Here is a 27205-nt window from a genome sequence, read left to right as displayed (position 1 = left end):
ACAACTGAGCACTTTAATAATTGGCAGGAAATGGACTCAAGGATGTACAAATGAAGCGGTATGTCAGGCAGCAAAACTGCTAAGACATGCAGAAAGGCAAGATACCTCTGTGCGAGGAGCAACCTCCTAGCTGGTTCACATGCTCAGGTTTTTTCCTGACAGAGATAAATCTCCTTGTCAAAAGAATAATGTGTAAAGTAGCTCTTTGCAGATCAAGCTCATAGCTTTCGGATTGTCTCATGAGTCCGAGCTGGGGCAGCAGCCATTGATAAATGATGACAATTCTGGGTCACTGAATTAAGGGTGCAGACATCTGGAGAGTGTGATATTTGCCAAGAAGTTAGACTCACACAGATGGGAAGAAGAGGAGAGTGAAAAGTTGACATCATCTAATCACTAAGGAAGATTTGGGGAGAATGTGCATCTTAGGGAAGATGGGGAATGAGAACAATGAGCAGATTCAGGGGAAGATATGGGGAAACCAGTGGATCTATTCTAGGAAACTGAGGAGATGGCCGGAGGGATAAATCTAAAGGACAGCGGAGACTGGAATTAACAATGAGTCAAGATTAGAAATGGACATAGATGTGAGTAAGTTTTACATATGGGTTTAAAATTACCAGCAACTATTTGGCTGCAGGTTTCCAATGATCTGTTTACATATAAATACATCTGTTAAGCAAGTATTTGATTAGGGTTTCAGAAACTGGTGTGCACACAGGAGACTTCAAATCCACATCCCTCAAATTTTCCAGCCAGCACTCAGCACAAGTGGGAAAACCACCTGTTTTCCCCATCTTCACACAACACTCATTACCTGTGGTCCTACTTTTAATAATAATTTCCCACAATATTCCTGCCTCCTGAACTTTCTTTGCAGTCCTATTCCCTCAGCCCTTCTCCTTCTTCAGCCTCATTTAGAAGAAGAGGAAGAAGAGTTTGGATTTAAATCCCCCCTTTCTCTCCTGCAGGAGACTCAAAGGGGCTTACAAGCTCCTTGCCCTTCTCCCCTCACAACAAACACCCTGTGAAGTAGGTGGGGTTGAGAGAGGTCCGAAAAGCTGTGACTAGCCCAAGGTCACCCAGCTGGTGTGTGTGGGAGTTCACAGGCTAATCTGAATTCCCCAGATAAGCCTCCACAGCTCAAGTGGCAGAGCGGGGAATCAAACCCAGTTCCTCCAGATTAGAATGCACCTGCTCTTAACCACTATGCCACTGCTGCTTCTCTGAGCTCCACAATAAAAACAACCAGAAGGCTCTCTTAGGAAGCAATAGCAATTCTGAACCCAAGATGCTCTTCCACTGACATCGCCGGTTGTACTTACATTGTAGAGGATGTCTGTCCACCCTTCCATGGTGATGCACTGGAAGACTGTGAGCACAGCAAACAGGATGTTGTCAAAGTTGGTAATTCCAAAGTTGGGGCCTTCCCAGTACTTTTGGCACACGGCTCCTTTATCACACTGCCTGGCAGGTGACTCCTCACCACAGGGGAACTCTCCCACCCTCTCTTCTGTGAAACAGGATGAAGGAGGGAGAAAAGTCAGACAGATCCAACTGTTAAAAGTTTACTAAATTACTACTAAGCATTGAAAGAATCTGCTTGCTTGGACTAAACAATTCAACAATCCAAGATCAGGGTCTCGCCACCACCATGTAATACAGAACCACATTCAACTTTTTAAGCTTCTTAGCAGAATGGAAGGTGGCATAGTGTATATCCTGTCTCATCAGATCTTGGAAGCAGGGTCAGTACTTGGAAGAGCGACAACCAAGAAAGACTCTGCGGAAGAAGGCATCAGCAAACCACCCCTGCTTCTCCTTTGCTCTGGAAGATCTTGCTGGGGTCACACACACACAAGTTCACCGCCCTCTGTCACTATCTCTCCTCCCTTCTCTAATGAGACTCAACTCGAAGAGCTGTTACACTACAAAACAGAAAATTAGGGATATACTTTTTAGACAATTGGGTAGATTAAAATTAATTAAAATCCATTCCAACACTTTAAAAAGTGGGCAACACTTAAAAAAAAGTGAACATATTGTTGAAGGCATTCATGTCCAGAATCACTGGGGTTTTGTGTGGTTTCCAGGCTGTGTGGTTTCCGGGCCATGTTCTATTAGCATTTTCTCCTGACGTTTCGCCTGCATCTGTGGCTGGCATCCTCTGAAGATGCCAGGCACAGATGCAAGTGAAACTTTAGGAGAAAATGCTAGTAGAACACTGCTATACAGCCTGGAAACCACACAACACCCCCCAAAAGTGAATGATTTTAATCATAACAACTGCAGGTCTTAGAAAAGGCATTGCTGTTTGCTTCACACAACATAACCCTAAGTGGATCTTTTATTGAACTAAACTGAACAAATCATAACATAGTAAATGTGTTCCTCCTTCACTCTTCCACAGAAGGGAATGTCTCATCTAAGATGAAGTATGTTGTGATAGGCATGTGCCATCAAAAAATAAGTTGTATTTTCTTCTGTTGTCTCTATTCTAGTCCTATTATTCTATCTTTGGCCCTTTCCGCACGGGCCAAAAACGACGGCCTGGGGGCGGTAAAAACGCCGCCCCCAGGCCGCCGTTCGTACAGGCGGCGCTGCTGCAATGCAGCAGCGCCGACCTGACTGCGCTCCCCCTCCCCCAGGGCGGCGTCAGGCCGCCCTAAGCAACAACCCTTTAAAGGGTTGTTGTTGAGGGGAAAGCGTCTTCCCAGCGGCGCGGTGTGAACCGCACCGCCGGGAACACGCTGTTTCCCCTTCCCTTTCCCATTTACCTCTCGTGTCGCCGTCCTGCTAGCCTCCTAAGTCCCTCCCTCGCTGTCCTCCGACCCCTGGAGGTCGGAGGGCAGCGTGGGCGGGGCTGAGGAGGCCCGCAGGACGGCGACACGAGAGGTAAATGGGACGGGGAGGGGGGAAGAGGCGGCTCCACGCCTGCTTGCATGCGAACGGCCTCCGCCTCCACGCCGGCAGAATTCTTGCCGGCGTGGAGGCGCCTCGATGGCCGTGCGGAAACGGCCTTTGTGAACTTGTATGTTGCTTTAATCAATTATCACATGAATGTATCTACTAACCATGTTTGTGTTTAAGAATCCCCTGAAGAATGTAAAGGGTTCTTAAAGTCTGCCTGAATCAGACATATCTTCACGCAATTTATCCCAAAAAGCAAAATTGCACATTTTATTCTGTGCCACACCCTAATCAGTTCTCTCTTTTCACAGCTCTTAGAAACTCGAAGAAACATACAATAAGAGCCTTACAGGTTTTGATGCTTCTTATTTCTGTCCTTTTTCACTGTTGCCGTTGAAACAAGGAAAATCTGATTGTGCATATTTCCATGGCTGTTTCTTAGCAGTCTTTTCTTTCTCCTGCCAGCCTTTCGCAAACTATGACTACTTCACAATTCCATGGAGGCAGCTCAAAAGCCTTCTTCCCTGCTCCTCCATTATAATTGCATGCTGACCTCTGCAAACCTATTCGTGTCCATAGGGGTGGCAGATTTAAAAAGAACACTGCCCGCAGACAGAATCTCATATTACATTTATACTTCATGAATGTCGTGACAGCTTGTTTCAGACCACATTCTAGAGTGGCATCCCCGCCGTACCCTCCCAGAACCAAAGCCTGACTTTCACTTCTCTTTCATTCCCCTTTCCCTTGGTTTTTCTCTCGCTTGCTTCTCTTTCATTTGTAGTTTGCAATTCATCATGTCCTTGAATGGATATCAATCATCAGTCCTTTCAGTGCAAATTTGATGGTCAAGGGCTTATCAGTGTCATAGCAAAATAGACCCATTCACAAACAAGTTGGGGATTTTTTTAATGGGGAGAGGATGACCTCCCAAATATATAGTTACTTGGTTTCCTTCCTTCCTTCCTTCCTTCCTTCCTTCCTTCCTTCCTTCCTTCCTTCCTTCCTGCCTGCCTGCCTGCCTGCCTGCCTGCCTGCCTGCCTGCCTGCCTGCGTAAAAAGGACAAAATATCCCTTTACATTGACCTTTCCAGGAGTCTGGAGGGAAGGTATGCAGCCTGTCTGGAGGGGAGGTATGCATTCTGGAGGGGAGATATGCAGCCTATCCAGTCTGGAGGGGAGATATACAGCCTGCCCAAATCCATATGCCACCCTTCCACCACTGAGCTGGTCTGAGGGCTGCCTCTCCCTCCCTCCTTCAGATGGAAAAAACACTAGGGGCAGGGCAGATGGCCAGTGCTTCCTACTTTCTGAGGCTGTTTTTCCCAGCCAGTCCACTCCTGCCATGAATGGATTTCCTATTTGCTTCTCTTCCTCAGAGGTGATTCCTCATTGATCTCCAACAGATTACCTTTAATACTGAATTTGATGGTTAGGACAGACAACATGTGGGTTTCTGAGATGTTTGAACTAAATTATTTGCAAACAAGTGATTTAATCTAGCAAGTGTGACCACTGGGTGGGGGGTGGGGGGAGAGAGTGTTGCCAGGAGAAAGAACCATTTAGAAAATTTTGGAATGCTAGGTAGTTGTTCTGGGCTTCCTCTATCCTATATTTGAGAATGCACCCCATTAAAGAATCCTTAGTTGTACTGTCGAAGGCTTTCACAGCTGGAATCACTGGAGTGCTGTGTGGTTTCCGGGCTGTATGGCTGTGTTCTAGCAGCTTTCTCTCCTAATGCTGCTAGAACACGGCCATACAGTCCAGAAACCACACAGCACTCCAATCCTTAGTTGATCAGTCATAAGGAGTATTAATTGGTTGAAGTGACTGGCCAGGCAGTCCTAAAAAGAGCTGCACCTTTCTAATCCTGTTGACTCAAATGGACTTTCTTAGGGTTGCACTGTAAATCTGCATATATGAATAAAACAGTGGCAAATATATTTGTTTTGTTTCAGATGAGAAGGTGGGAAGGCCATTTGTACTTCAAAATGTGTTTACTGGACTGGGTGAAAAGCAGACACGATCTGACACAGGCTAATAAGCAATTATTTACCTACAGAAGGGATAAGCAAAACTGAGGTCACTAGAACCATGTTTTATGCTGACTTTTTGTTTGGATTTAATTGAAAGTAACAACAGCCACAGCCTGAAACTGCTGCGTACATTGGAGATCCCAGAGTTACAAAAACTACTCTAAAGGGGATTGGATGAATTCAGGGAGAATAAGTTGATCAATTGCTACTAGCCATGATTCTAAAAGAAACCTCCATGTTCATAGGCAGTAAACCTTAGAACACCTGTGCTAGCAGACATCATCAGGAACGCCTTGGCCTCTATGTCTTGTCTTGTTGGTCCTCCAGGGCAACAAGTTGACCATTATGTGAAGCAGGATGCTGGACTAGGTGAACCCTGAGTCTGATCCACCCATGTTCTTCTTATGTTCAGCCTGCATTATGCATTTTACCATAAAGTACTACCACTGCTGAAAACGCAGTGACAGGGAGTGTTCACGACAGTATTTGTCTGGAGGAATTTCACTCCTGTAGAACCATGCATATCAATTCCATTACCATACAGAAAACATCCAGGCTCACATGATCCAAGCTAAAACAGTTCTGGGCATTTCACTGCCCAACGCAAATATGGTAACAAAGAAGTTTGCGTTGTGGAGACGTGTGAAACTAAGCATATACACATACAAATCCCTTGGAAAAATTTCCTGCATTCTGAATGCAGATTGTGAGATTGCAATGTGGTATGGCGCTGCTGTGACCATTCCTAAATTGCATCCACAAACATGTAATCGCACAACCAGCAAACTTGGATCCTTCTCCCTCCTTGTCCCAATCTCTACCCACTTAGCCCCATCTTGTCTCTAACAGATAACAGCATTCCTATTCTCAAAGGTTCGCTTGGACAAGTGCAGGCATTTTCCAGCCTCTCGTGTTGGATGGATATTAGTTGTGACCATGTGTCTCAGCACTTGCCTCTGAAACGAATCCCCATCCAATTCTTGATTCCCATCAATATTCCAGGAGACTGTTTCGTTTGACAGCTCCCTCCCTGACCTACTTTCTCTTCTTGCTCGTGCCAGAATGCTGCTGTTGCTGCTCCCTGTAGCTCACGACGGGCCAAACTCAAGTGCCTCCTCTGAGATTACCAGAGGGCACTTAGATGAGCTAGAAAGAGCCCTTCACTTTCAGGGCATACAAGAGGCTGCAGCTCCAGGAAACCTCACTATCCCAGCTGCCTTTGTAAGAATACAGTCTTTCCACAGGGTGAGGGAGAGGGCAAACTCATTTCCTAAAACCTGTCAGAACAAAAGGAGTTTGGGGCATCTAGGGATCCCCAAAAAATGATTAAATAAGACAGGACCCAGGTAAAGTGCCCTTTATTTCTTCATTGGATTGTAGACACAGCGATGCCACTCCCCACTTCTTTTCACAGGGAGAAGAAAAGCCACAGCTATATGTCTACTGTAGCAATTTTTTTAAATCTGCAAACAGAGACTTTAAGACAAGCAAAGCTGAATTCTGAAATTTCCATACATTATTCAAATTAAGTACATATCCATGATCTCTTAGTCTGAATAATTTATTCCTAAAAACCAGGGGCAGTGGGAGAAAGGAATGTAGGGCATCGAAGCCCCATTTTGTGACTACTAAGAAACTTATATTCATCAACTCCTCTGGCTTCTGACATTTAACCATAATTTTGTACAAACATTTAAAAACATATATTCTTTCTCGTTTTTTTAAAATGAAAACTAACATTCTTAAGGTCTAATCACAGGTTACATCTTCCCCCAGGTCTCTGATCAGATGTGCACTTGTGAGTTTCTCACTGAGAACTCAATTCGCAGGTACACAGGGCAAAATTTGGATCAGAACCACTGGGTGCATGGAGAAGGGGCTTATGCCTTCACCAGAAAAGTCATTTTTACCACCTGAAACTGACTCAGGGGATCTATATCAGCCATCTTGGGGGGTTCAGTGGCTACTGATGGGGTTTCCCAATGGGACAAACAGCTCCCAGTGGCCATTTCAAATCAGGAAAATGGGGGGGGGGATAAATCCAGAGGTGGGATCCAGCAGGTTCTCACAGGTTCCTGAGAGTAGGTTACTAATTATTTGTGTGTGCCGAGGGTTACTAATTGGTGATTTTGCCACGTGATTTTTGCCTTAGTTACGCCCCTCCTCCACTCCTCAGCAGTAGCGCGCAGAATTTGAAGAAGTCTAGCAGCAGGTGCACTGGCGTGCATGGCAGCCTGCACCTGTGTGCATTCGTTTCCCGCCCAAGGACCGGCACAGTGGCTGCGTCCTTGCCACAGCCCCGCCCAGCAATGCCCTGCCCCAGAATGCCCGGCCACACCCCCTTTGTGCCACGCCCATCCCCATTGGCGCTATGCCACTGTCTGAATCCCACCACCATGGGAACCTGTTACTAAAATTTTTGGATCCCACCACTGGATAAATCCCTTTCCCCCATATGCTGCCCTCCTGAACTGAATGCGACTGGGAACTGAGTTCCCAATAAGGAATTCACAAGCACACATCTGAATGAGTTTTCTTGTGGCAGACCAGGACTTGTCCAAGGGCTGTGTGAAGTAGCTGAATTCTGATGCAGTCCTCTGTACTTTCCTGTGCCCCTGTGGAATAGTAGTATGTACACAATTTTCTTCTAAGACCCCAGAATTTCCAAACAGAATCTCTAGCTTTCCCTTTTGCAATGTTCTCATTTCAAGGTAGTAAAACAGACTGGGCCCTCTTCAAGGCCCATATAATAATGAAATGGGAGGATGTTCATCTTTGGAAAATAAAACTCCCTGGAAGAGTCAGCTACTTTTGCTGCGAAACCTTCAATTTACTATCCAGTCCAGCCAACTCATCTGCTCAACTTATCACCACTTATGACTTAGGCATGCAGATCTGCTTATTTCCTGGTGACTTCCCTGGGCCAGGATCTTCCTGTGGCTTGGCCAGGCCTCCAGATGATGGTGTCTCGATCCTGCCTGGATCACTAAATGGCTGGCTCAGTTTCAAATAGCCTCCTCTTTCCTCAAGAGATACTGTATCACCTTCCACTGATTTAAAGGGTTTTACCAATTAATCAAGCTATATTCTTTTTAAAGTGTTAATAATAATATGCATAAAAATATACAGTATTGTTGTATATTATATATATAATACCAATATACACTGACATTAACTCATTTTGAGGAGACGCATTTCCTCTTCTTTCTCACGCAGCATGGAAGGCCTCTTCTAAGATGGGGGCACCTCCTTAGATCACCTGACAACAGTATTCCTTTTAATTCAGAACACGTGCAACTTTATCCAGACTTCTTGATTGACTAAAAAATTTAATTGAATGACAGCCCAAATTTGAACTCTTTTTTAGATCACTGCCCCAGAGATTTTGCCTCTTGTAAGTTGGTATTGCAAGCAACCAGTAGAACGCTGTTTAATCTCACCTGTTTCATTGGAGAAACACGCTTTGTGAAACTTGCCCATGTAGAACTCCAGTCCGATTATGGCAAACATCACAATGGCGAAGAAGAGAAGCAGCCCAATCTGAAGGAGGGGCACCATTGCCTTCATGATGGACTTCAGGACCACCTGCAAACCTAATGGGAACAAGGTGAGTAGCGTTAGCCATTGGTGGTAAGTTCAGAAATACGTGCTTTGCTATATGGAATGTTTACTGTAATGCTCCTGTGCCCCTTTCTGTATTCTGCATAAGACCTAGCTCAACTTCAGTGCACTGCTTGCATGAGCTGGAAGGGTTATGGCTGTGACTCAGTAGTAAAGCATATGCTCTGCATCCCAGTGAAAACAATCAGAAAAAAGATGATGCAAAAAGGCCCATGTCTATGAACCAGGAAAACTACAGCCAGTCAGCACAGACAACAGTGACTTTGGCTCATTCCGCACATGCAGAATAATGCACTTTCAAACTGCTTTCAGTGCTCTTCGAAGCTGTGCAGAATAGCAAAATCCACTTGCAAACAGTTGTGAAAGTGGTTTGAAAACGCATTATTATGCGTGTGCGGAAGGGGCCTTGGATAGGAAACCATCTGACTCATTATAAAGCAGCTTTTTAAGTTCATATACAAAAGTATACGGAGCTGTGAAGCTGTGAAGTACGGAAGCAATTGTTTGGACAATGTATACAAAAGACAAGGCAGATCACAAAATGGTGGCCAGGAATTGTTTGGAGAGTTGACTGAAGACATTAATTGTGATAAAAAGGGGGGGGGGGTTGAAAACTTTTTACAAATGTTTTGGGTAACTTGTGCAGAAAGAGCCGCTATAATGCCAGACAGTCCACCCTCCAAAGCTGCCATATTCACCAAAAGAACTGACCTCAGTCATCCAGAGATCCATTGTAATTCTGGGAGATCTCTGGGCTCCACTCGAAAGTTGACAACCCAATAGCTTGTATTCAACCCTCTCTACAAATGGTTTGCAGAGATACAAGCCGGCAGAACTTTCTGCCAGTCAACCCTTGTGCCCTTCACAAATATAAGATTCACTTTCAATTAAAGCAGGGTAGATAAGAGCTGAAGCCAAGGAGACAACGTAGTCAGATAATTTCATGCAGACAATGCAGAATGAAACAAAGCTGCAGTAACAGCTTGCTGCTGGAAGCCTCCTTGGCTGTGACAATCGCTTCCAGATGCCAGGAAATTCTGATGAGGTATGAAGGCCACATGCACCATCCGTGTACTTGAAAGCTAGAAATATCTTTTAATTCATTTGTGTACTTGAAAGCTAGAAATATCTTAGATGCCGCCCCCCAAGAGTTGTTGGTAGGAAGAATCACCCTTGCCCAACCTATGTTTTACCTGACTCTTCCTCCAAGGACCTCAGAGAAGTACTTCTCATCTCCTCGCAATAACTGCATGAGGTATGTTATGTTAAAAGAAAGTGACTGGCCCAAGATAACCCAGTAAGCTTCGTGATTGAGTAGGGATTTGAATCTAAGTTTTCCAAGTCTACTAGTCTACCCCACTCCAATGGCATTCTGACAGCTACACAGTGCATTGCTGCATGGAAGATGGATGAGGGTCTCAGAAACCCGCCTTCTATAGATGGCTGTAGTCCCAAAATTATGCCAGTGTTATGTAAGAAGGAGGATCTAATTATTCATCCCACCTATGTGTGGAACAAGCTGTTTTTTTAAAAAAATTGGGATCAGGTTCCCCAGACCCAACTTCGGGGGGGGGGGGGGCAGAAACCCTCCTCCCTTCCCAATGATGCCATTTTAAACCCAATTCTTTAAAAACTGGAATGTTTAGTTTGGCCCTGGGTAACTGCATCTGCGGCTTCATTCAGTTTGGGTTTCTTTGCCAACCATAGGGTTGCTAGCCTCTTGGTGGCTCCTTGTGAGCTCCCATTAGCACAATTAATTTCCAGACAATCAAGATCAATTCCCCTGGAAAAAAATGGCTGTTTTGGAGGGTGAAGTCCATGGCTTTATACCCTGCTCAAGTTCCTCCTGTCCCCCAACCCTGCCTTTCCCAGGTTCCACCACCAAGATCTCCAAATATTTCCCAAGCTGGAGCTGGCAATTCTGTCCAATAGGGAGAAGTTCTGGTTCTGTGGGATGAATCTGTTCTGTGTGGTCCCATATCAGCATTGTCTGAAATCACTGCCTGGGGAAATAGTAACCTGAAACCACCAGAACAGTTAGCTTTTTAAAGTGGATTGCAGGTTAATTCCAAAGAGGAAATGGAACTACTCACATGCATTAGATTTTTGCAACTTCTGTTAAAAAATGCATTAAGCTTATGTGGCTCATTTGAATCACCAATTGCCTCCAGGTTGACAAAGCAATGTTCTGAGGATATCCTCTAAAGCATAGGTGTCAAACTCGCAGCCCTCCAGATGTTATGGACTACAGCTCCCATCATCCCCTGTCAGCAGGATGCTGGCAGGGGATGATGGGAACTGTAGTCCATAACATCTGGAGGGGCGTGAGTTTGACACCTATGCTTTAGAGGATATCCTCAGAACGTTGCTTTGTCAACCTTTGACACCTATGCTTTAGAGGATATCCTCAGAACGTAAAATATTATGCTCATAATATATATATATATATTAAGCGCAACACTGGTATACGTGCTTTGAAATATATATATATATAAACATCCAAATCACATCCAAATATATATATATATATATATACAAACATCCAAAAATATATATATAGCAGGCAGATATGAAGATTTCACAGGCACAGGCCTACAGAAGAGAAGGGTTTTCCAAAGCTTTCTGGAAGATTCATTGGGCAAGGAGCATTTCCCTGCTCTCTCCTCTGTCTTGCACTGACATTTCCCACCCAAAGGAGTATGTAATAGGGGTCGGAAGAGTGCTCACTCCTCAGTTCTCCACTGCTGTGGAGAGGTCATGAGGTGTGAAGCAAGACAGCCCACAGCAGGGAAAAAGGGGAGTGATGTGTGCCTGCACAGAAGACAACTCAATGAACAACAGTTACAGGTCAGTGCAGCACTGTTTTCATCACTGTGGTCTCTGTGCAGTCCCATGTGGGAAATTAGCAAGCTCACTTACCAAGGAGGTGGGTGTGGGCTGATTAGCAAAAGAGTGATTAAAGTACAGCTTTTCCCACAGCCGCCTCACTCTGGAATCAACAGCAAAAGAGTAGTATTTGAACAAGGTCTAGGGGTAGCACAGGTTGCAATATCTCCTGAGGGATACTGTCGCAGAGAATGCTGCAGAAGATGCCTGTACCCTGGGCGAAGTAAGATTTCACAGGGGCCGGGCATCCCACCTGCTCTTCAATGTATGCCAGGCTTATAGCTGAGACAACCTTTCTGGATAACACTTGGGAATATGCTGTCTTTCACTTTGGGGGAGCACTGAAGCACATAAACAAACTGTGTTCCTTTTCTGAAGTGATTTGGATGCTTAAAATTAAAAAGCAGTGCTGTTTGAAGATCTAGTGAAGGGAGAGTTTGTTCTGCCAGTGAAGTCAGGAATGGAAAGAACACTGGTAGAGTGAGCTTGGTGGAAGCAGGGGCCTAGCTTTGGAAGACAATAGAGACTGGGATGTATGGCTACCTTGTCTGCATGAAGCTTAAGGAAAGAAGGGTCACAGCTCAAGGCTTCACCAAATCTATTTCAGCCCCAATGGATTCTACTGCCTTGGTGAGTTGCAGACGTGATTTCTCTGGTTACTGAAAAAACCATAAGATTCCAGAATGTCAATCTTGAATTCCAAATGATATGACAACGGTTCTGGAGATTTGTCTGTCATCAGTCAATCATCAAGGTAAGGACAGATGGTACATCCATTCACCCCAAAACTGGCCACTACTGCAGAGACTCATTTCATTAAAATCCTGAGTATAGTCACCAACCCAAATGGTAAAATATTATGCTCATAATGTTTGTCACCACATCAGAATCTGACGTATTTCTTTCAGAATTCTAAATGGAAATATAGAAGAAGGCATCCTTAAGGTCTAGGATTGCAAACCACATTTCCTCCCACAATAGTGGCAACTCTTCTTGAAGGGAAAGCATTTTAAACTTTGCAACAGTGAGATGTTTATTAAGAGCCTTAGATCCAGGATTTGCATTTTTTTTTTAATATGTTGCCACAGAAGGTGGCGATGGTCACTAACCTGGATAGCTTTAAAAGGGGCTTGGACAAATTTATGGAGAAGTCAATCTGTGGCTACCAATCTTGATCCTCCTTGATCTGAGATTGCAAATGCCTTAGCAGACCAGGTGCTCGGGAGCAGCAGCAGAAGGCCATTGCTTTCACACCCCTCATGTGAGCTCCCAAAGGCATCTGGTGGGCCACTGCGAGTGGTAAAGGGCTGGACTAGATGGACTCTAGTCTGATCCAGCAGGCTCTTTCTTATGTTCTTATGTTCACCATTCTTTTTATCTATGGCAAAATACCTGGAATAGAACCCTATGTTGTGTTCTAACTTGTGAACCTCTCAGGAGTTCCAAGGCTTCCTGACATAACAAATGTGTAAAGGGGGACAAAGCATCCAGTGAACATCAATAATGTGGAAATGATCTAAAGTGTAAATAATATCCAATATTTATTATACTCAATGCCCATGATCCTGTAATAGTGGACCAAATGTGGCCAACTTGTTCAAAAAACTGAGGTCTAAATCTAGTCATCAAACAGCCTTTACCCTTCACTGCTGATCATCAGGAGACTGCTATGGAAACTTTCGTCTGTGCCTCGCTACACTTTTCCTATTGTTGGTTATAAGAAGCCCTAAATTGCTGCTGTTGTTAATGTGCAATCTAATACCCAGACTTCTGCTGCCTATCCAGTCTGCCCTTCTGGTACCCATATGAGTATCTCAGGAAATACCTTCATTTAAAAGGAGCAGTCGAAGTCATAATTAAGCTGTGATTTTATTTTAATGGGTTTTGTCAAGAACACAAGCTGTCTACTCACTGAAAAGATCTTTCCCCCACAAATGGCCCTGCTTTTTGGAGCAACTTGGCCCTGGCATTTGGAGCAAGGGTAAAAGACGTAAGCCAGGAATGTCTTCTAAAAACAATGCTAGAACCCACAGACTTGCTGTCTAGCAGCATTAAGTTGTTGTTTTCCTAGCTTTTGGCCTTCAGTGAGGGCAATTTTGGCTAGAGGCTGCTTCTCCTCTGGATGTCTTGAAGGGAAAGCATTTTAAACTTTGCAACAGTGAGATGTTTATTAAGAGCCTTGCTTTAAGCCTTAGGAACGGGCGCCTGTTTGAACTGTTTTATACGGGTTGAATGGCTTGGATTGTTTTAATTATATGTAATTGCTGCCGGGGTTTTAATGTTTACGTTATGTTGTTGAGTTGCTGTTAATAACAGCCATGTTGTTGAGCCGCCTCGAGCCCTTCGGGGAAGAGGCGGCCTATAAATCTAAAATATAAATAAATAAATAAATAAAATGTCTATATACTGTGTCATCTTGTTCCATAGGAATGCTTGATAATGTCCCATTATTGCAATGAAATTGGACACTTTTAGGGTCAAAGCTCCTGATGAATAGATCTTTCTGCTTATCATGTCCAATTCTCATCCTTCTTTGTTCATGCAGGAAGAATGTGTGCCCCCTTTGTGTCTGGATGGGAAGGGTGACAAAAGAAGTGTTCACAACCATCATCTCTGACCTTGGAGAGATATCCTGTCTTTCTATCTGATGCTAGTGTTGACTAAGGCTTAGCCCATGTTGTTTGAACAATGTCATGAATGCCCTGAATTAGGGGCAGGGCTACTAGACTCGCATCTGGACCATAAGGCATATCCATTGGATCAGCAGGTTTTGTGCCATCGCAGTGGTATTCCAAGGTTCAATGCCTCCACCAACATTTATAATTTGCTCTGAATGCAATTTCAAATCCTCCATGAGGGAAACTGTCGCCACATCCCCTTCCACATCTTCTGGGGGTGGAAGTGAAGTAATCTCAAGGTCATTATCAGATCCCTGTTCTAGGGTAGCTTCTGACTCTGGTAGATTATCAAAATTATGTGGGGAAGATACTGTTTGTGTCTCTGACCACTGTTTGCTGTGTTTTGTTGAAGTCTGTGATTGGGGACATATAGGACAAACATGGTAGATACTCCCTAGATACTCCCTAAAGAGCAGCAGTGGCATAGTGGCTAAGAGCAGGTGCACTCTGATCTGGAGGAACCGGGTTTGATTCCCAGCTCTGCCGCCTGAGTTGTGGAGGCTTATCTGGGGAATTCAGATTAGCCTATGCACTCCCACACACGCCAGCTGGGTGACCTTGGGCTAGTCACGGCTTCTCAGAGCTCTCTCAGCCCCACTTACCTCACAGGGTGTTTGTTGTGAGGGGGGAAGGGCAAGGAGATTGTAAGCCCCTTTGAGTCTCCTGTAGGAGAGAAAGGGGGGATATAAATCCAAAACTCTTCTTCTTCTTCTTCTTCCCTTGATCCCCACTGCCTGGGGAGCATTTGTAGGGTCAGACCCAGAACTCCTGAGTCAGAACCCAGGTGGGAGGCTGTCTTCCTATTTGCTCTTTTTGTCTACCTGCCCTTTTTTGGAGGGCCTCCAATTTTTAAGTATTATCATGTGTAGATTTATATCTCAAGGCAGTGTGATTGTTCAGAAATAAATCTCACGGTATCCAATGTACTTAGGATTGCAAGTCTGCCATCTGGAAGGTCAGATGTATAATCCATTTTAAAAATAAATTCTTCCTAGCCTGTGCAATACTCCTCAGAGGTAGTGGATAGGGAGGCAAAGGTCTCTTCTCTTCTTTGCCATTGTCGAAATCCCCACAGAAGCTAGGGTAGATTTGATGAGAAAGAGGAATGCTATGCCCCTAAAACTACACTTCTCGTTTAAAAAAAAAATTCAGGAATAACATTGGAACTCTGCAATTGCTGCTCTGCTAAAAATCTGTAAGATGTCTGCAAAAGAAAGTGCTGTTTCAAAGGGGAAAAAATTGCAGATAAGCACCATGTCTTTAATGACAAATGGACTACTATGTTCTTTTTGTTTTAAACAAGGATGAAGCAGTTTGCCTGGTACACCTTGGCACTGTCACAGGATTAAAGGAGTACAGTGTTCGAAGGCACTTTGAATCCTGTCACAAGAGCTACTTAATATATCAAGGAGAGGTGAGAGTGAACAAGATACAGTCTCTTAAAAAACCCAATGGTCCCTTCCACACAGCTGAAATGAGACATCCTGAGGACACAAAAAAGGCATCTTGGGAAGGCACTCCGCACAGCCTCCCCACCCCCCACAAGACATCCTTATATGCCTTATTTCTGCTCAAGACATTTTTTAAAAAAATGCTTCTAAGTGCACTTTTTCCCTCTAAGCTGCCTGCAAGACATCTCCTGCCTGACTGCATGGAATGCAGAGCTCAGGAGGCATCTTACGTTTCTGCTGGACTGTTTTGCTCTCTGGTTGGTTTCACCCTCAGCTTGTGCCAGACATTTTGGGTGCAGCTGAAGGGATTCTCCTTGCCACCATTTTCTGAAAGTTGCCCCAGGACTTCTGCTCTGCAGGCTCTGATCCTGGGTGCCTTTTCAACCCAAAAAATACATAGTTGTACTCAGCTGGACTTGCTGAATTCTGCAGTATTGTTATTGCTTAGCCTGGTCTAGCTGGGGACCCCTGGGAGGAAGACTCAGATGGAGAGGAGGGGACAGTTTTGGTTCCAGATTCCCAGGCACTGCCTGTAAACACAGTGAAAACTGTAAAACTGAGCAGTCAGTAGTTCCTGCAGGACCAGGTCCAGAAGCTCAGGCAGAACATTCAGGCTGGGATCCACAGCCATGTTCAAGCTCTGAGATTCCCCAGCCAGGATCTACTCTGAGACTCTTCAGCCCCTTGATACTAAGCCAGAGGAGACCCTGTTAGCTCCATCACCTCCCCTTTCTCCAGGAGCAATACAGGAGGAGACTGCATGCTAGTTTACATCAAAAGAGACACAGCAGCAAGTTAGCAGCTATGGGGTGAGCTGAATTGGATGCAAAGTCTTTGCAGGAGCCAGACTGAAGTAACCCAGCTGGAAGAGGTTATTGCACAAGTGAAAGTGAGGCTGGCTGTAACAGAGAGATTGCAACTGAGCTAGCTTGTGGCAAAGCTAACTTTGTTTGATTTCTGGATCCTGAGCAAAACTTTGTGTAGGCACATTATGCAAACATTTCAGTTATTTCAGGTCTTTCCACCCTTGACATTAAATAAAACACTGCAAACAAGCAATCTTGTTCTGATTGCAACATTTTTTTAATGCAGGAGCACAAACACCACATAAAAAGAATCTTGAAACAATTGTAACATATGACCATGCTACGACTGAATCTTTGAAGTATTTTATCAAAGCACATAGTGAATCAGTAAGAGGGAAAAGGAGCAAATGAACTGAAGGAAGAGAAAGCTACATTAAACTGTGCTCCAGTTCTGGAATTAATTTCAGAAAATGCTCCTAATTATGCCAGAATGTACAAAGAGTTAATTACAGGGCAAAGCATTTCCTCAGAACAATTATGAAGTGAATCTGGGAAAATCCACTGATTGCTTGATAAAATACAATATTTTAACCAGACATCAGAAACCCAAAGACTAACTGACACAGGTTTGAAAAACAACAAAAATCCTTAGTGTGGATAAGTTAATGAGAAAAGTAACTGACTTCCCAGCACAAAGAGCATGGAACAACCCTGTTTCCCCAAAAATAAGACATCCCCTGAGAATAAGACGTAGTAGAGGTTTTGCTGAAGTGCTAAATATAAAGCATCCCCCGAAAGTAAGACGAAGCAAAGTTTTTGTTTGGAAGAATGCCCGTCGAACAGAACATCAGAGCATGCAGTTGTGGAGCGGAAAAATAAGACATCCCCTGAAAATAAGACATAGCACATCTTTGGGAGCAAAAATTAATATAAGACACTGTCTTATTTTCGGGGAAACACGGTAGCATAGTGGTCCTCAGCTGGTTCTACAGACAAATACTTGCTGTATTCTAGGGCAAGGATGAATGAAAGAACTGCGGGAATGAAGGGGAAAGAAAAGATGTGTGCACTCTGTATCGATGCTTAGCAATGTCAGGGACAAAAGAGCTACAGATCTAATGCTGAGTCAAACAACTCACAGGCATTGCAGGACAATCTTTTCAGTGAAATCAATAAATCCCTCACTCCCATTCAATACAAGGTTCTCTCTTTCTGCAGCTCAGACCAAGCTTATTAATGCTTAAGTCACCTCTCCCTAGGAGTGAGTTCCCCTCTTAAGCTAAATTGTTTTGTTTCCGGCCCACTGCAAGAAGCTTGAAGCCAAGCATCTCACACGCGTTACAAATTTAAACCAGCGTGAAATGGATTTCAACTATTATGCCCTTTCCCATTCCTCAAAGGAGCCCCCCCCCCCCCGAAAAAAAGTTTAAGTTGGTTGAGGATGCTAAGAATTCTTTGACACAGATTTCTAGCCCCTCCATGGAACTACAAATCCTAGGATTCTGTGGCTGGGATCCATGAGAGTTAAAGAAGCTTGGAACTAATTAAGGCTCGTTCCGCACATGCAGAATAATGCACTTTCAAACTGCTATCAGTGCTCTTTGAAGCTGTGGGGAATGGCAAAATCCACTTGCAAACAGTTGTGAAAGTGGTTTGAAAATGCATTATTTTGCATGTGCAGAAGGGGCCTAAGTGTGTAACGTAAACACGCAGTGCTTCATATTGTAAAATGAAAAGGTGATAGGGTTTAAGATGACCTGGGGGCCACCCATTCAACTTGGAAACCCAGCCTTCTAATACTTTCCACTGTGCTTCTTGGTCAGGATGGGGTTAGTACCAGAAATCCTATGGAACAGGTAGCCTCTTTAAAACATCAGGGCTACTTGCTGGAGTAAGGTACTACAAGCCATGGCTTGCAGAAGTTTGTCCACAGCAACCTGTGATCCTTGAGAAGCCAGACTTTCAGACTCTGATGGGTCTGAGCAACCCATCATCGGGGAAGTCACTCCATTTCTTTGTGCACCTTTGAAGTGCACCTTTGTGCACCTCTGAAGTGCACCTTTGTGCACCTCTGAAGCCACCCACAGCCTGTCTCCAGCCTACTGCTATTAGCTGGGTCAGAAAGGAATAAATACATTTCATCTGGGCCTGAGAGTCAAGAATGCAAGTCCATTTCCATGATGAGGTTTTCCATCATTTCAGAAATAAAATGCAGTGTCTTCTTCCATGACTCATGTATCTGTACCTATGCAACAGTGTTCTGTGTGAGTGTTACAAGTATGTACAGAACCCTACCTAAGCTATCCAGTGATGAAAGAAAGACACTCTGCATATGAACAGAGGCACACTATATTTTACTTACTTCCCTAATGGGAATTATATACTTCCCCTTAGTCACAAACATATGCTGCAGCAATCAAAAAAGAAATCAAAACATCATTAAAACATAACATTCTAAAACAACGAACTACCAATGAAATCAGTAAAACAAAATAAAAGCATATAATTCAGTATCTGGGGACAAGGGAAAGACATACGTGACATCATCAGTCAGACTTCTGGGTTAATAACCTGGGACCTGAAATTAACAAGGAGCAGAGCCAGGTATATAACTGGTAGCCAATAGACAGAAAAGACCTTCTGCCTGGTAGCCCCTCTTTTGAAAGTAAGAGGTACACAGAAAAGGGCCTAAGTATACGATCCAAATTCTTAAACAGGTGCAATCTCACATGTTCTCATACAGTGCTGCACCACTTAAAGCAGTTCTGAGGGGTCCATTCTTTTGCACACTAAGGCTGTTTCCACATGGGTGGAATACAGTGACCCAGGGACACTAAAAACAGCGTCCCTGGAGAGGGGTTCTCATGGCCTTGCAACCCCCGAGCGGCGCGAAGCGGCTGTTTCTGAACCTCACTCCCTGAGTGAGGTATTTCGGAAACAGTGGCTTCCAACCGCTGCCGTGCAAACAGCAGCAGCTGGAAGGCGCCATCCCCCCCCTTTCCCAAACGCCTACCTTGTCTCCTGGCTTCCGGTTTGTCGCAGAGGCCAGGAGACATGCCCCCCCTGGCCTGTGACTCCAGAGCCATCGCTCCAGGCTGCGGGGGCATGTCCCCTGGCTTCTGCGAGGAGCTGGAAGCCAGAAGACAAGGTAGGCGTTCGGTGACGGCGCAGCCTGTGCGAAGGCTGTGCTGCCACCTGCCGCCCTCCTGGGACCGTCCATGCAAACGGTCCCAGGGGGGTGCATCGGCATTGTTTATGCTGACACACCTCCGCACCGCAAGGGCCTCTGCCTACTAGATCCCTGCTTGGCCTCCAAATGCTTATCTCCTAAAGGATGTGGGCCATCTCTCTGCCGTAGGGCAGCCTTTTTTTTTTACTTCTCTATCCCCAATAAAGTATGAATACGTCATGATCAACTGACACCACTCAAACAATACAGACCCCGTGGATTCCACTGGAGGATTCATTTGCTGAACGGAGAGCATGGGGCATGGGCAGTTTATGGCTGGCAGACATATCGCTCCGCTTCAGACACTGAAATGGGCACATCACCAAGAAACCTGCTGCACTCACTTGGGATTCCGGAGACAAGCTTCAACGGCCTCAGCACTCGAACAGCTCTCAGAGTCCGAAGGTCAAACTGGGTCCCAGCTGTGGCCAGGATCCTAATTGCAGGAGGGAGAGAAAGAAAGAAATTGTATCCATTGTGAACTTTCAGGAACGTGAACAGAACCAAGCTGCTATGCCTATTGTTTTATGTCGTATGTTTTCATTGTAACCTGCCCTGAGACTGTGATAAAGGATGGGTAATAAATGTAAATAGAAATAGAAATATTAAAGTGTATGAAAGGCCCCAGACTCAGAATAGAAGGTTCCTGGTTTACACTTTCAACATGGCAGTGAAGCTCTGAATCAGCATTGTTTTGTTGCCATCACAAATAAGCATGTCAGGTTTGAAATGGCACCCTGGTTTTGCACACAGGGCAACGGCTGCAGTTGGGAAGTTGCAGAAGAACGTTGTAAAGTGATTTACTGTGAATTTGTATGATTGAGCCTTAGAGCCGCAGTCGTGTCAGGAACCTGGTTTTCTGCCTTTGCTTAATCAACAGAGTATAGCTTCTGTCTGCTGCAACTTCGTTTAATGTTAAGCCACCCATTCCAAGAATAAATACTCTAGTCCTGGATTTGCATATGTCAGCCCAGCCTGTTCCTGACCATAGCTACTGTGTGCTTGTCAAGGATCATGTGAATCGATCTTGCAGTTCTTCCTTCCTCACACATTTCTTTTTGTCCCTGTACCAACCCGTATATTTCCTTGAAGTGTTCCCAGCCGGGTAAGTGGTTTTGGAGATCGTTTTTCTCTTCCAAGAAATTGGACAGAGATGCTATGTTCCAGGACAGCTAGCACCCTGCTACATGCTGAGACAGGAAGATGTTGCAATCTGGCAGAGAGCCATCACACAAGGACTTTGTAAACTCAGTGGGAGAAAAACTAGGTTTCAAAATGTGGCTGCAAATCAAAAAGGAACAATAAACCCAAGAGCCTCCGTTTGAGAGTAAAATGCCCTAGATATTGGAGAGAGAAGACCACCAAAGAAAGATGAAACGGTAGACCACTCTGAGTCTCAAGTAGAAGCAGCAGAGCTGGAGGCAAGCCAACCAGTCCCATTACACCTGCCCACAGACAATACGTTTAGTGTTCAGTTTCCAACAGTAATCAAATGCAGACAAAAATGGGAGCAATTTATATACATAAAGAACAAGAAAACATGAGCTACTGAACTGGTGTACAATAATTAAGTAATAACTGTCATGCTCTGAGATATCTCATTTTGAGTTTCCATCCTCACGCCAGCACTTGCTCACTTTCTTCCCCACATTTTAATTGCTCATTTATAAAATATTGGATGCCTGGCAGGAGCAAACACTTCATCTGAAAGTTAATCATCAGACATTCCCATCAGTGGTGCAATTGGTCTCTGGTGACTCTCAAGATGGATTTGCCTTGTTCTGCACAGGGGACCCTAACTTGCTAGGCAAAGGAGGACACTCAGCTCTGCAAGATTAGCTTTAAACCTGTCAAAGATTCACTGCAGAACAACGATGGCTGAATACCAAGATAGAGAGGGCATGCAGCTGATTCCCCTCCGTTTGCATCTACTCTCTTCCTGCTGAAAATGGTAGACTCTTATTCTGTTCTCCTCTTATATAACATGCCTGTAAGATCTACAACTATATTCTGAGATTTAAAAAATAGAACTGGTGCTAAGGACAGACACCATCCTCTCATGAAGAGCAGCTCTCATTTGGCAATACCGTCATTAGAACACAAGAAAGAGCACTACTGGGTTAGAATAAAGATCCATTTAATCCATTATTTTGCACCAGCAGAGCCCAGAGTTATAAGGGGGACACCAGGGCAAAGCCTTCCCTCCCCCTGTTCTTTGTCTTCAGGATCTTCAGCAACCAGTATTTAGAGGTCCATTTTGTTATTATTGATCTATCTATCTAATATCCAAGGGTTGGGCTTTATGCAGATAGGCAAATCTACCCAATGGAATAAACCACAAATACAAATCTTAGTTTTTAAGAAGTTTACTAATTTGCAGATTAACTCTGCAAATGAGCGCCAAATTATCACTCTGCAGACTATCAACAAAAGCATGTTGTTCTAGTTTACTTTCAATATTATCTCTCTTTCATTTTAAATGGAGGAGGATTATATTTGAATTATCCACAAATCTTATCTCCTGGAGTTAAAACCAACTTAAGTCGTTCCACACCTCCAATACAATAGTGGTGTTGCTATCGGCAGATAAACGCTGAGGTCATTGAAAGAAACACTTTGAATACCCAGCGAATGGTTACTGAAACCTGTTAGAACGCGCTGCTGGCTTTGAAAGACCCCCAAAATGAAGAGTTTGAAAAGCGAACAGAACAATTGGAGTCCTCAGAGTTTTAAACAAGTGTTTCCTGTCTCTGACCCTATTGGGAAACAACCATTTTAATAGCTCACACCCCTTGGGAAAATGGAGATGAAAAACAAGAGGGTAGGAGAACTGGAGGACCCCTTTTCTCCCCCAGCCAAAAAAAAATCTAAAATGGAAGATTTCTTCCTTGCAAAAGATCAGCCAGACTCTCTATTCCCACTCTCCAATAGTTTTGAACCTTTGGAGCAGCTAGGAGCAGAGGACTTATTTAGCTGGCAACATGCAAATTCATCTAAAGAAGCAGCAGCTCTGGCGGAGGGAGAGGGGAAATCCTCCCCAGCAGGCAAATCCTCCTACTCTCTAGGGAGAACAGGAAGTGCTGCCGAGACAACTAAAATAGTAAAGGACTTTTTTTTAATTGCAAGGACATTAGACATGATATTTGAAAGTCTAAACTTGCTCCAACAGAAGTCTGAAAATGTTTTACAAGACCCAGATTTGTGCTGCTCTAAAAATATCAACCCCATGCAACCAAATACTGTCGTCAGATCAATAACAAGTAGACTGAATCCAGCCAGTCCATCTAGAGAGGAGATTGTGATCCACATAAAGGGGGACCCAAATGCCAGCTCAAACTGCTACCTTGCAAGTTTGGCCTTACAATATGCAGATAAAAGGGGGGGAGGAAGGGAGGAGAATATCAGCTCTTGTCTTGGGACTACTGAATGTGATGAGATCTGTACCTTTAAGACTGTTGATGGGCAGAGTTAACAGAAAAAGTAGGCAAACTGTGCTGCGGGTTGTGAGCTGCCTTATCATGTGTACACAGAGAAATGTGAGGAGACCCCACTGCAAGGTAAGCATTCCACATATAATTGGCCAATGTGTAAAGAAATAGAAGAGAACAACAAAAAATGAAGAACAAAAGATATGTTCCACAAGATCCAACAAATTTAAACCCAGTTAGGCATGCTGAAAGATTAACATGAATACATTAACTGAACATGACAAAATAAAGATGTGAACAATACACTGAAGAACTATTTGAAAAAAGAGATGAAAGGATAACAGATTCCTTCCAAGAAAAATCTTGGAATCTTTCCTGGAGGACACATTAGCTCTGGATCCATTTCAATCCAGCTTCCTGCCAAGCCATGGGATAGAGACTGTGCTGGTACCCTCACAGAAGAACACTGGACCAAAACAGGTCAGCACGACTGTTATTACTTGATCTCTCAGCAATGTTTGACATGGTTGTTCATGATCTTTTGACCCACAGCCTTAGTGAAACTGGGGTGCGAGGGACCTTGGAGAGATGGCCCCAACAAAATATCATTTGGTATGTGCAGTCCCTCAAGGGGTGATCCTGCCCTGAATTAAGCTGCCAGGCAGAGATATCAAGTTACAGCAGGGAGCTGAGTCTAGTCAGAGAGTCTGTCAAGCAATTTCTGTGTCAAAGTCTGGTCCAAAGGTCAGAATACACAGAGTCAACAGATCAGAGGAAACACTGCAGCAATCATGTGCTTCATTGCATCCAGGCCGATAAGCTCTGGTTTTCTAGCATGTTAGCTTTCACCCTGTGAAGACTCCGCTTCCCCCCTGCTGCAGAAGGTGCTTTCTTTAAGCTAGCAGGTGCGCGCTTCTCCATTTAACTTGCAAAAGCTCCCTGCATTGCTGCCTCTGTTGACATGTAGGCTCAGGTCGTGCAAGATCCAGGCCTTGTGGCCCCTGGATCAGTTCTGCAGAGCCTATAAGGGTGTTTCTGCACTACAAAAGGGAGTGAAGGTCGACTCGGTTCCCTTCAATGGGGGGCGATTCCTGGCTGTCCGCACAGCAACTTCCTTGGCCCCCTGGAACCGAGCTAAGTGGGTGGGTACCTGTTTCGCTCCTTGATCGTGATTGGCGCTTGTGTTACGGCGGGAAATGGGAACGTTCTTTGTTTTTTTTTACAGTTTCCGTACGTCGCAGCTACGTAGCATTGACACGCTGAACTACTTCCAGCGCAGTCGGAGCTACGAAGCTTTGGCGCCAAAATTTTTCCAGTCAGTGATTTCTCCTCGTCACTTTGAAACGATCTCGATATCGTAGCTTCGAAACGTGAGGGAAACTGTATAAAAAAAGCCGCGCTCTCTGCCCGTCACGACTCTCCCGTTCTGCGCATGCGAACGAAGCGGCTCCTGATTGGTTGAATGGATGCGGTGTCGTTTCGATGCGTCCGCATTTCGAAGCTTCGAAGCGATATCGACCTTGTTCCACCAGCGAGTCGCAGTTCATAACTGCGACAGGGATGTCGCGGTTCCGAGCGGGGGGAACAGAGACAAGACAACGTCGAGCTCGGTTGTAGTGCGGATACACTGAGTTGAACCTGAGTAGAAACCGGTACAACACAGTAAGTGCGGAAGGTCCCTAAGACAGACATGTTCTGTCAGGCCTATGGTTAAGAGTAGCAATGGTTACACAGCAGCTGCCCTCCATTCCCTTCCCCTTCCTTTCCATACTGCTCCCCATACGGCATAATCTGGCATTCTGAGGGAATCACTGTCAGGATGCCATTTCAATTTTAGTTAATTTGAATTTTAAGGTATACATTATGGTATTATGGTTGTTGTTAGCTATCCTAAACCCAGCTTGTGCCAGGAAAGGGTGGAGTGGAAGCCTAATAAAATAAATTAAAATTAAAAAGGAACCTACAGTTTCAGAAAAGTGAAGCTCCACTTAGAGCAATGGGGGGGGGAGGAATTACCAAAATAAATGTGATACCAGGGAAGCAATTCCAAGCCACAGAAACAGAGTCCTTCAAAATCTTAACTTGAATATGCCAGCAAATATTGAAAAGAAAACAATGGCCCACAGATTGGAAATGCTCAATTTATATTCCGATTCTGAAAAAAAAAGAGATGCCAAAAAATGCAGCAACTATAGGGCCATCACATTAATTTCTCTCACAGGTAAAGTGAAACTCAAAATCTTACAACACAGTTACCATATATGCCTGATATTTAAGCTGGATTCAGAAAAAAGAGGCACTAGAGATCATAGAGCATTGGTTACTAGACTATACAAGTAAATTTCAGAAGAAAATCAGCTTGTGTTTCATAGATTACAGCAAGGCCGTTTATGCACTTACAACAAGCTTACCTTTCTTTTGCCATAGACTTTCCTTTATGCATTGCCTTTTGTCCTTTCCAAAGCCACTGCAGGACAGGGCAGAGCAGCTGTGTCATTTCTAAATGGCAAAACATGACTTTTCCTGTTGCTTCTCTTTTTCTCCAAAGCAAAACAGGAAGCATATTTTTTAATTCGGCTTTTGTTGCTGCTACCTGCATTCCCCAGCTCACCCACCAGCAGTTTTTCCCACTCTTCTGGCCATCCTTTCTGAATGATCAGAAGATTTTGTTTTTGTATTAAACACTGTAGGTCTAATGTTGGAGCAAAAGACCAGTCAACTGAGCTATAGAACTCTGGGGAAAAAATTAGGGGGTGTGGGGGAGTTTGCAGGAAAACCACAAGGCATGGAGGATTTAACTTTCACTCCTGTTAGACTGGCAGGAGTAATTTATACAAGAAGAAAAGGACCCTTTAAAATAGCAACTGGTGTAGGCAAAAGGGGCTCTACTGGTGTGGTACATTAATTGTATATGTATATAACAGAATACTTTGCTGTTCCCCTAATCCCTGTGTGATTTAGTTTGGTCCTACTGGGTGGAGCTCTTGGTTCCAGTTTCTGGTCCCTGTATGTTAGCTAATACTGATGGTTGGAAGAAATCCCTTCCTTGCAATTAAAGGCTGTTGTTTTGAACCAGCTTCTCTCTGCTGAATGGATCTGAGAACCGAGTGCCTGGGTGAGTACTCTGGCCTAGTCACTTGTGTAAACAGAAAACCACAGAAGAACCCCACTGCGAAGCAAACAGCCTTGAGGAAAGCTGTAAATGCACTAAAGCCCCAAAGGCCCAAAGCTTTTGACTGTGTGGATCATGAAAAGCTTTAGCTGATTTTGAAAGAAATGGGTGTGTCACAGCAACTGAATGTTTTGATGCTTAACCAAAGCAGGATTACTGCTGAACTTCAAGACAAAAGTAATGACTACTGGGGAATAATTCAGCTTTAAGGCTGACAATGAAGAAATTAAAATGGTTGAACTTTCTGTTCTTGGCTCCATCATCAACCAAGAGGGAGACTGCAAAGGGCAACCATGAAGGAGCTAGAAAACATATTGTCGAAGGCTTGTCAAACACGAAGGCTCTTGTCAAACACTTACTGATTGGTTCCCCATCCTGGGACATGGACAATATATACCCCACTAAACTTTCCCCTTCTCGCTGGGCACAGTGTATAACAGACTTCTCTCTGTGATACACCTCTGAAGATACCAGCCACAGATGCAGGCGAAACGTTTGGAACAAGATCTACCAGACCACGGCCACACAGCCTGGAAAACTCACAACAACCGTGCTAGAAAACATTCTTAAGAGTAAGGATGTGTCACTGGCAACTAAGATCAAGTTAATTCATGTCACAGTATTCCCCACTACTTTGTGTAGGTATGAAAGTTGGACAATGCAGAGCTATGGATGACCTTTGGTTGGCCGGTGAGTTTGTATCTCCCTGCAGCTCATGCTTTGGAAACTGCCTTATACTGCAAACCAACAAGAACCATCACATTTCAACCTGATGAAAGCCACAGCAATCCTCCACAGATATTTTTTCAAACGGGGCTCCCACCTGCATCCTGAATGGTGGACACACTTGAATACAGGGCTAGCCTTCCTGCCTTGTGGAGTGGGTCCATTAAAACTGGGCCAACCATATAGTTGTCCAAATTATTCTTGAGGCTTCCGAACAATAATTCCACCACACTTCCGGGCAATGTGTTTCAATGGTTCCTTG

The 27205-nt window shown here is 44.3% G+C and overlaps 1 protein-coding gene across 1 annotated transcript in view; it reads right to left on the bottom strand.

Moving 5' to 3' along the window:
* Positions 1–20334, bottom strand: part of LOC125441536 (voltage-dependent N-type calcium channel subunit alpha-1B-like) — a 286638-nt gene extending 266304 nt beyond the window's left edge. The window contains exons 1-4 of the mRNA XM_048512145.1: positions 20273–20334; positions 19962–20053; positions 8387–8539; positions 1326–1513 (exon numbers count right to left, since the gene is read on the bottom strand). Of these exons, the coding sequence (XP_048368102.1) occupies positions 1326–1513; positions 8387–8539; positions 19962–20053; positions 20273–20334 (495 nt within the window). The remainder of the gene's footprint in view (positions 1–1325; positions 1514–8386; positions 8540–19961; positions 20054–20272) is intronic.
* Positions 20335–27205: the final 6871 nt, after the last annotated feature.

The sequence above is a fragment of the Sphaerodactylus townsendi genome, linkage group LG12, assembly GCF_021028975.2.
Source record: "Sphaerodactylus townsendi isolate TG3544 linkage group LG12, MPM_Stown_v2.3, whole genome shotgun sequence".
NCBI lineage: Eukaryota > Metazoa > Chordata > Lepidosauria > Squamata > Sphaerodactylidae > Sphaerodactylus > Sphaerodactylus townsendi.
Note: the sequence above shows the minus strand (reverse complement) of the source record. Positions and strands in the feature narration are given on the sequence as shown.